The 9,483-nt window shown below is 49.3% G+C and overlaps 1 protein-coding gene across 1 annotated transcript in view; it reads right to left on the bottom strand.

The window, feature by feature from the left end:
• Nucleotides 1-15: 15 nt before the first annotated feature.
• The window catches only part of NF1 (neurofibromin 1), an 89,756-nt gene continuing 80,288 nt past the window's right edge, over nt 16-9,483 (bottom strand). Inside the window, exons 54-60 of the mRNA XM_029964618.1 lie at nt 9,302-9,402; nt 8,488-8,630; nt 7,802-7,848; nt 6,895-7,111; nt 4,983-5,033; nt 2,698-2,836; nt 16-2,500 (exon numbers count right to left, since the gene is read on the bottom strand). Coding sequence (XP_029820478.1) covers nt 2,437-2,500; nt 2,698-2,836; nt 4,983-5,033; nt 6,895-7,111; nt 7,802-7,848; nt 8,488-8,630; nt 9,302-9,402 — 762 coding nt within the window. The 3' untranslated portion in view covers nt 16-2,436. The remainder of the gene's footprint in view (nt 2,501-2,697; nt 2,837-4,982; nt 5,034-6,894; nt 7,112-7,801; nt 7,849-8,487; nt 8,631-9,301; nt 9,403-9,483) is intronic.

Below are 9,483 nucleotides of genomic sequence, written 5' to 3'. Positions count from 1 at the left end.
CGGGACGGGGCTCAGACCCACCGTGGCACCAGAACTGCTGGGCACCGGCAGCACAGCCCGGGCTGGAACGGGGCAGGAGGGAGAGTGCTCAAACAGGGAAAGAACAAAGGAAGGAGGATGTGAGAAAGAAAAGGAGGCAAAGTCCCAGCAGTGGCTGCTGGGGGGAGCAGGAGAGCGATGGAGAGACAGTAAGGCACTCGACAACTAATTACTGATTGGAGTTTAATCATTACACAAAGGCTGTGCTTCCCTGTGAGCCAAGCACGAGCTTCCCAGCAACCAGTACAAGACAAGGTTGCTGCATATTGGGGCACACAGGATGCAAATTAAACCTTGGCCATCAGCTGTCCTCACACCCCAATTCCACCCCCACTACCTGACACCCCTGCTCGGCCAGAGTCCAGGCCCTCTCACTGAACCCCTCACACAGGGGAACCTCCAACCAACTCTCTCCTTCCAGGAAAGAGGAAATCAAATTTTGTTCACTGACTTTGTGAAGAGACCAGATTTTTAGCTGGGACTGAGAGCCTGGAGTAGTTCCCCAAGGAGGGTGATTTTCATCACCGTCCCCTCTGCTCTCACATCCTCTGTGCTGCAGAGAATGCAGCAGTTCTGAAGGAGGGACACTTTTGATGTGGGTAATGCAGAACAGTGAAGGGCTTCCTCTCTGCCCAAGCAAAACTGGTTGGGCAGTTCCTCTGGAATTCCTATTCCTCTTTACAGGAAACCTGCTCATAGGAGAAACAACTGAAAACAGCAAATCACCTTTATAAGAGATTCTTGTTTTCCCCCTACCTACAAATCCTCAGGCTTCTACAATTCTTTGTCTTCAGCAAAACGGGAAGGGCTGGAACTTGCTCGATTGGGTACAACCCCGTGCAAACCACAGCGACACCAGGGGTGGTTCCTCACAATCTGAGGTGTGAGATGACAACAGTTTCTAACCTGGGGACCCCAAGGCTCAGCCTCAGGCCCCACTCACACCCCACTCCGTGTCCCCAGTGACCACGTTCCTGCCGCAGCACCTGCACCACCCGAGAAGGGACTGGGGTAATTGCACCACTTCATTTTTCTAACATATTTATTCCAAGACTGCTAATCCTAAATTTTCCTCTTGTTTTGGCAAACTATTTGCATATGAAGTTTGTGTTCATAGCTTTTCCAGGACTGTAAACAAATTAAAGAAATTGTTATTTTATGAATCAATACAATAAAGGTATTTTTATTTACATAAATGTTACATTGTTACTGTGTGGATACATGGGAATTGTGTGCTATAGCAATAAAATCGGAACCCTTAATTGTACCATTCTCTAATAATTTAGCTGTGGAGTTTGATTTACTGAAAGCCATTAATGATTGCACTGGAGGATTGGCTTTTACCTAGTGGATAATTTCTTTTCCTTTAAAGCCACCAAAGGATTGTTGATTCCTACCACAGCACAGGGATCTGCAACTGGGAAGCAGAATTGTTCCTGAGCAGGAGCTGTGTGAGGCCCCAAGGACACGGCCCCTGCCCCAGCTCCTGCCTCCTCCCTCCCCAGCACAGCAGCAGGTCCCAGCACTGTCACCCGAGCCCTGGCAGTGACCAGTGACAGCACCTTCAATTCCTGGAACCCCTGCAGGACCCCGAACCCACCCCGGGGGGTCCCGTGGGCAGAGGGGCAGCCCCGGCCCTGCCACGGAACCGACCCAGTGTCAGTTAATTGAAATTCATGTACCTTGAGCAGAGGTGGCTGTTCCTGTCCCTGCCTGGGCAGCACAGGGGCAGCTTTGCCACACACCATCCCCCAGAGCCAGGAGTGAATCCACCCCGCTGCCCCTCCACTCCCCACTGGCTGCTGTGCCAGGAGCTCTGTCGGGCAGGGCAGAACTAAAGCGCTAAAACGTGTCAAATGGAAGGAAGAGGTGAGAAACTTCCCGCAGTGCTACAACAACAGCCCGAGGGTCAGGCCCGGGGATTTCCCCCTGTACCACCTTCCCCAGGGCAGTAAAGTACAGAAAAAAAAGAAAAAAAAAAAGGCTTGGGGAAAAAAAGCCAGTTTGTCCAGTCTGGTCCATGTACAGTCCAAGTGCGTGAAGCTTAATCTGGGGAATGAGGGACTCCTGCAGCCTCCTCTTCCTCTCCCATTTATTGCTAATTACCTGAAATTTAACCTAATCCACCACTTCTGTTAAGCTCATTGTACTGTGGCTATCGTGAGTTTCTTTTCAGTATGGTAAAAAAAAGTCCACAGCTAAAATCTTACACATTTGGATTAAAACCAGGATTAGAGAAACTTCCCTGGCTCAGGAAGCCACTACCTTGAGGTGTGCAAACAGGGTTAAGGATCAACACTTCCCTTTAGAGCAGGAACACCCGAGGCCAGAGCAGGTGCACAGCGGGGCTGTTTCGGGAAATGGCTTTGGATTTGGACAAGACGCGGCTCTGCAGCGTCACAGGACTCCAGACCTCCCCCGGCTCCGCCGTCCCTCGGGATCCTCACGCGGTTCTGGAACACTTAAACCAAACAGAAGGGAGGGATGAAGGCGTTAACTCAGGCAATGGGTCAGGAGTTGATCATCTGGCGACGCGGCCGACGGGATGGGAACTGTACAGATCAAGTGCAGCATCACACCCGGCGCGGGGCCCTCGGCGAGGGGCCGCGCGTCAGTCAGGTCCAGAGATAGAAAATAAAATTAAAAAGCAACAATCACACGATCTTTTTGATGCTGTGACGCTTGAAGCTGCCGGCGCTTCGCTGCTTCTGCACTTGGCTGGCGGAGCCGTGGCGCATCCTCCCGCTGTTGGCGTGGCCGGCGGTGGGCGAGAGCTCCACGTTCTCCTTGTCGATCCCTGCGGAAACACGAGGCCCTGCTCAGTCCCGGGGGAGCCCCAGGGCCGGGGGGACCCGCCTGCCCTGGAGACAAGGGCCCGGACGAGGCGGGTCCCCCGCGGGGTCTGGCCCCGCCAGGGTGTGCTGAGAAAGAATCAAACCCTGTCTGGGGCAGGGCAGGGCTGAGAGCCACTCCCTCCCCCCTGCAGCCCTTGGGGCCAGTGGAGGGGAAAGGGAGAGGAAAAGCAAGAGATCTTGTGTGGCTGATGAAAACAAAATGTCTGGTTAAGTGAGGGAAGGAGGAAGAGGCAAGGAGGTGAAGGCACCGGAGTGCTGTGAGAACACTGAGCCAGTGAGTTTGGCTCCAGTCTTGCTTTTGCATTCTCCAGGAGGAAGGGCCGCACTGCCAAACCTACAGGCTTCTTCCAGCCAAAAATCAATGGCTGCTGTGGAACAGGGGCACAGCAGGGAGAGGAAGGTTCATTTCTGAACCCACAGGATTCTGCTGCAGTGGCAGAGGCTGATTCTTGCTATCAGGGAAGATTCGTGTGTATTCAGGTACCCACCCTTCCCCTCTACACTGAATCTTGGCTCACAAACAAGCTCAGTAAAAGCACATAAGGTACAAATGAGAGTTGGGAGAACTCTGTCTCACTGCCCCTCACTGAGAGTGAAGGGCTCAGCTGGCTCATGCTGCACTCAGCAGGAACAGAACCCATGCAGAGGTTCCCCTGAACAGCTGAGTGTCAAGTGCAGACACCAACTGTAATGATTCAAACTGTCCATTAAAACAATTCACAGACTCACAGAATCGTTAAGGTTGGAAAAGACCTTTAAGGTCATCGAATCCAACCACCAAATTAACTTTTAACACGTAAAGAAACAGTTTTCTACGGTGGGTGTTAACAGGAAACAGGCACAGAGCAGGTGAGGCTGGGACTCCTCACAAGAACTGCTGTTGCCCAAGTTCAGCCCCAGTGGTGGCAGGAAGAGGCTTGTGGGGGACAGGCTGAGGTTTGTGCCCTTTCTGAGGGCACAACTTACATACTCACACCTGAGAGCTTCAGATGGTCTCTGCAGGACAAGGTAACTATTATGTTTTGCTCAAAGTCTCACATCAAACGAACTTCAGAAATGAACTGCTTTAGTGTAAACGTGGCACTGGCATGACAACAACACCCCAAACCTGCCGTGGGAGCTGTCCCTGAGCTTCGGGCACCGGCACTCACAGCCCCAAAAGCCAAGAGCTGTGTTAGTGCAGATGTGCTCCCCACCAACTGTTCCTTTTTCTGCTGCCCCTGCTGTGGGTTAATCAGCCCTGCAGCAGCAGCTCCATAGCTGTCACAGTGTGACTGTTTGAGGAGTGTTTGACACCCTCACACCCACGGCAGGTGCAGCACAGAAGTGAGGAGCAGGACGGGTGGTTTTAGGCAAGAGGCTACGAGTACAATCAGCAGCAAGAATTAGGATGTCTGACAGTGAATACAAAAGTTAGAACAAAATCCTATTACTGTGACATCTCCACAATTCCATACAGGAAAGTGATTGTCAGTGGCATTAATGGGAACAAAGAACACCCTCCACACTTGGCACAGCGACAGCGTGAGGGCTCCAGCAGAGGCTGCTGCAGGCTGAGGCTGCTGCAGGCTGCACCTTCCTCTCCCTGTGTGGGCAGCAGCACAAACCCCCCAACTATGCTGAGGACAGGAACAACCCACAGGGTGAGCAAAAACCCTCCTCTGCAGCTTTCTCTTACTTCTCCATACAAAGCAGAAATGCAGTGGTGTGGAGCTCCCCATCTCCTGCCCCTCTGCCTGCTGCTGTCAGTCCAAAGAACTCATGTCTGCTGGTGAGTCACTGAGGTTGGAGCTGACTCCTGGTAACTCTAAAGAGCTCACACCAAACAGTGCTTCAGTTGAGCTTTACACGTGCAGCACAGTGATTTCCACACCAAGCATCCACCTCTCTGTTGCCAGATTTGTTCTTGAGGCCGTGCCTGGCTCTCTCTCTGCTCTACCCTCAGATATTTTGGCATCCCCCAGGGAAGGCCCCAGTGTAGCGCTCGCTGAAGCCATTCCCGTGTCAGTAACTGCTCCTCATGCCACAGCCCCACCCTAACACAGCTCAAGCAGCATTTCGTGCAAATATGATGAAAGAAGAGAGTACCTGGATGAGGCAGCTGCATGAAAACTGCAGACTTAGAGCAAGGCAGAGAAGCTTCACAGACACAGAATGAAAGAAATAAACGTAAGTGAATAATGTCCATGAGACGGGGAAGGGGAGGGAAAGGAGCAGAGATGGTGACAGACAAAACATTCATAAACAATGATCTTGCCTGGTTGTTTTCAGATGCAAGAAATGAATTTTTCATGTATTTGCAACTTAATATATTTGTAACCATAACCAAAAGCTCACTTGGTTGAAAGTGTTTCTTTGCCTCAGTGTGGTGAGGGAGCTCGGTGCTGCTTTCACTGGTGTTTTACATCTCATTTCCAAGCAAACAGTGCCCTGTGTGTGTCATCAGTGTGTCATTTCAGACTCACCACTAACCTGAACGAGTTCCCTAGTTCCCAACTCTATTTGTGGAGACTCTTAACCAGCCTTTGACAAAAGCCATGTGTTTGCACAGCACTTGGAAGGAACATTTGACAGGCTGGATTAATTCCTTCCTCTCAGTTTGCAAAGGAATAGGGAACAGAAAGTGGGGCAGAAGGAAGGAGGACATTTACACAGCAAAGTGCTTCTTTCCCTCACAGAGAGTCCAATCCTGCACCATCACCTGACCCTTGGAAACGAGCTGCTGGAGCTGCCACTGATGTCCTAAACAGAAAGATGCTGCCCAGAATGTCCTTATTCCACACTGACAGCAAGGTCTGTTCCCAAAGAAATCCCCATTCCCAAATCATTCAAACAGAGCCCTGTCTTACCCCTGCTGCACCTCTGCACCCTCAACACAAACCATCCCAGTGTCCAGAGCCAGGGGAGCCCCTGGAAGGGCAGATTCCTGCACAGAGCCAAGCCCAGCCCATCAGGGCTCAGTGCAGGGAGCAGAAACCAGGGAGCAAGACAGTGAAAAAACCCAAAACACCTCAATCCAAGGGCTTTCTGGACTTCCATAGGGCTTAGAAATGAAGTAGAAGTAAAAAGTTGGTTGAAGCGTCTATTTAGAACTGCAACAGCTAAATCATCCCTTAAGAAATATCTCACAGTGTAATTTTTATGACAAAGAAAAGATTTCCTCAGTATAAGAACCACCCTTCCAAAATCACTTCAAGAAGTCTTCATGTAGATTTCTTTGACATAAATTCCATCTTCTTCCTATATTTAATTTCTTCTGCCTTATGCTGCTATACTGAGTGATTTTTACTCTTCATTTATTTTCACCCTGCAAACCTTTGCTGTTAAATTTCACCTCTGCATTTCCTTACAATTCCCTTCTCCCCTTGCCAGGAGTTGAGTGTTTTTATCCATTTACTGCCTTGGATGACTGTTCTTTTCCCACACACCTTCACTTTACCATCAGCATATTTCTGGCAATCCACCACTCTGAGCTGACCCTTTCTCATGTATCCACATGAACTCTTCTTCCTTGGAGGCAGAGTCCAACCCCTTTGCTGCTGTGTGGGCACTGGCCTTGGATCACACAGTCAGCTGGAGCTTTGTCAGCCCAGCACACTCTGCATGGCACACTTAGGGATTAGTTTTCCCAACATGTGCTACCTTGCAGTGCCCAGATCAGCATTTTCTCCTTGCAAATTACATGATTACGTGTTTATATTTATTCCTTTTCAAGCCCTCACTGCTGCACATGTTCCACATGAGATGGAGCTGCTGTCTGTTCTGATGCCCTTAATGCTCTTCCCTTCATGTGGAGTGACCTGGGAGACAGCTTTTGTGCTGGATAGAAGCCAGCATGTGAGCTGGGGTAACAGCTCAGAACAGTTTAATATTCATTTCACTCTGGAAGGCGCCGATGTTTGGTGCACAAACACATCCAAAGAGCCAACAGAGTGTTTGGCTCCCAAACCTGGAATTCCCCCACTTCCCTCACCCAGGTGGTCCCAGGGCAGCCACTGACCTGGGGAGTGCTGGGAAGTGGCCAGTGAGGTCATGGAGTTGGAGAGGTTGAGGTTGGCAGTGATGCTGAGCTGGCTCTGCACGGCCGGGGGGTACGGAGACGTGGGGGTCAGCAGGGACTCCTCACTGGCTTCCTCATCAATTCCAGGCAAGTACGTGTCAATCAAGGCATCCAGGAACTTCACTATGAGCTCAGCATAGTCTGGGATTTGGTTTTGCTGTGGGACATGGGTGGGGAAAAAGAAAAGATTGTTCTTTTCTTTGTACTTTCCTGTCAGTCTGAGCTCTGCTCCAGAGCTCACGTTGCAATCCCACTGCATTGCCTGGAAATTTTAAACAGCATTTGATGCATCTGTAAAAACTCATTTGTGGTCTTTTTCAGATCAATCTAAATGTGCACATTAAAGACCACTTGTAGGTGTAACTTCAGTGTGGGAGCCCAGGGGCAGGAAGGGGGGCTGTTCCCCCAGGGACTGAGCTGCAGAGCCACCTGGCACTGCCCTGGCAGCTCTGCCCCTGGGCCACTGCCCTGCTCAGCCCCTTCCCCCTGGCATGGCTGGGCACAGGGGCACTGCTCCACTGGCTCTGCTCTGACACAGAACTTAACCTCAAGGAATCATCTTTCTTATCAAATTAACCCTTTACACTGTAAGATACATGTAATAAAGTGACCCTGGGACCAGGAAAAGGTGCCCTTGCACACCTGACTGCTTTTCCCCAATTCTGGTAGTTTATCTGAGTCTATCAAAGCCCCTGCTGCAGGCTCACAACTGGTTTTAGCCCAAGAAGTGAGCCTGACAGCTTTCTGCTTGCTTAGAGCAATCCTGTGCCTTGTTTATGTGCATCTTTCCTGCAGCACCAATGTGCCCCAGAAAGGCCAAACACTCCTGAGCACACAGAGCTCTTACCTTGGAGAAGGGGCCAGCAAACCTCCACAGCCCATTGAATCCAAAACCTGCAACAACAAATGGAACATGACCCTCAAAGCCCAGCTCTCACTGGCACAGAATGACCAGAGGGTGCTCCCTCATTTTCAAAGGTGAATTGGCCACGTGATTCCACATCTCAGTTCCAAAATTCTGTCAGCATTGAAGTTTTTCTCAACTATCACCTGCTTCTTAGATCTTCCTGGAAAGTTTTTGACTAAGGACCATAAAAACATGTTTAGGTTTTAAGTGTCACAGTTCAAGTGAGCTTGGGCACCGAAAACCAAACATTACACTAAGGCATTTACCAGTACTTAAATCAATCCCTAATTAATGAAGATAACAAAGTTCATCATCTATCACCACCATTCACATTCTGTGTTTCTTTAAGTTGCTTGGAGGAAACACAATCCTGAGGTTCAACATCTTTTACTCATATAGATAGTGAAATACTTTTACTATTTGATGCACAACTGCAGCAGTTCTAATATTTCATGTCAGGACTATTTTTAATCTGCAAACTCTTATTTTTCCTTGGATACCTGAAGCTGCAGAGGTGCCACACCAGCCTGCCTGACTAGTCCAGGAGGGCTGCAATTTGGAAACATTTTCAGTAGTAAATCTAACTCAAAATACAGCAGTTTTGAAAAAAAGGGGGAAATATTTACTCTGTAGATAAGATGTTTGGTACTGGGGTGGAGATTCCTCGTGGTAGACAACACTCTGCACAATCCCATGGATTGGATTCAACAAGTTTGGATCCTGGCACAGCGATAAAAGGGTATTGATCTTGGAGTCCAATAAATTATGCCTGAAGAAAAGAGAAGTGACTTATTTTCTGGTCATTAAATAAAATAAATCTGCAGTTCCAAAGTGACTACAGTAACCAGCAGTTCAGGTGGGATTTTTACACCTCAGTGATTCCAGAACACAATTCCCAGTGTTCCATGAGGACTCTTAACGAAGGGCAGCACTTTCAATATAACCATATAAACCATCAAAGCCTTCCCCTAGCACTTTAAATTGCAAATATTTTAATTCTTTTAAAGCAAAAATTCTTCACTGGATTTGTGTTCCTGTCAGCCACAGTCCCAAAGCAGCTTTTTAAACCCGTGGAGCTCTGTCCCACTGAGCTGCCTGCAGGTCTCTGCCATGCTGGGGGTTTTAAGGCAAATGCCAGTTACTGACAATCGTGGTTTCATTAACTCACAGAACTTGGGTGGGCTTTGACCACGACTTTATAAAGCCAGAACAAGGCAGCATTCCTTTAAATGGTGCTCATCTGCTCACCTTAATTTCTGACAGTTGGGCTTCCTTTACACGTATTTGCTCCAGCAAAACTACAACAGATATCTAAAGAAATACACCCAGAGTACCTGCGAGAGGCTTTACATCAGCTTTGAAACACACCTGGGGGGCAAATCAAAACCAACCAGCCATGGCCAGCCTGCAGTTCATAACCCACACGTGAGAGGTACTCACACAACAGGAAAGACCTTCGGGAAGACAACACTGGCTTCTGCTAAATACTCGTAGAGGATGCGCTGGTCGAACTCGTCCGTGGTGTACTTCACCAGCGTGGCCTGCACAGGGAGACACCCATCAGTGCCTGGCACTTTGCACAGGGAGAGACCCATCAGTGCCTGGCACTTTGCACAGGGAGA

Source organism: Manacus vitellinus, unplaced genomic scaffold, assembly GCF_001715985.3.
Source record: "Manacus vitellinus isolate BGI_N305 unplaced genomic scaffold, ASM171598v3 scaffold_76_pilon, whole genome shotgun sequence".
NCBI classification, from domain to species: Eukaryota; Metazoa; Chordata; class Aves; order Passeriformes; family Pipridae; genus Manacus; species Manacus vitellinus.
This window is presented reverse-complemented; position numbering and strand designations above follow the sequence as displayed.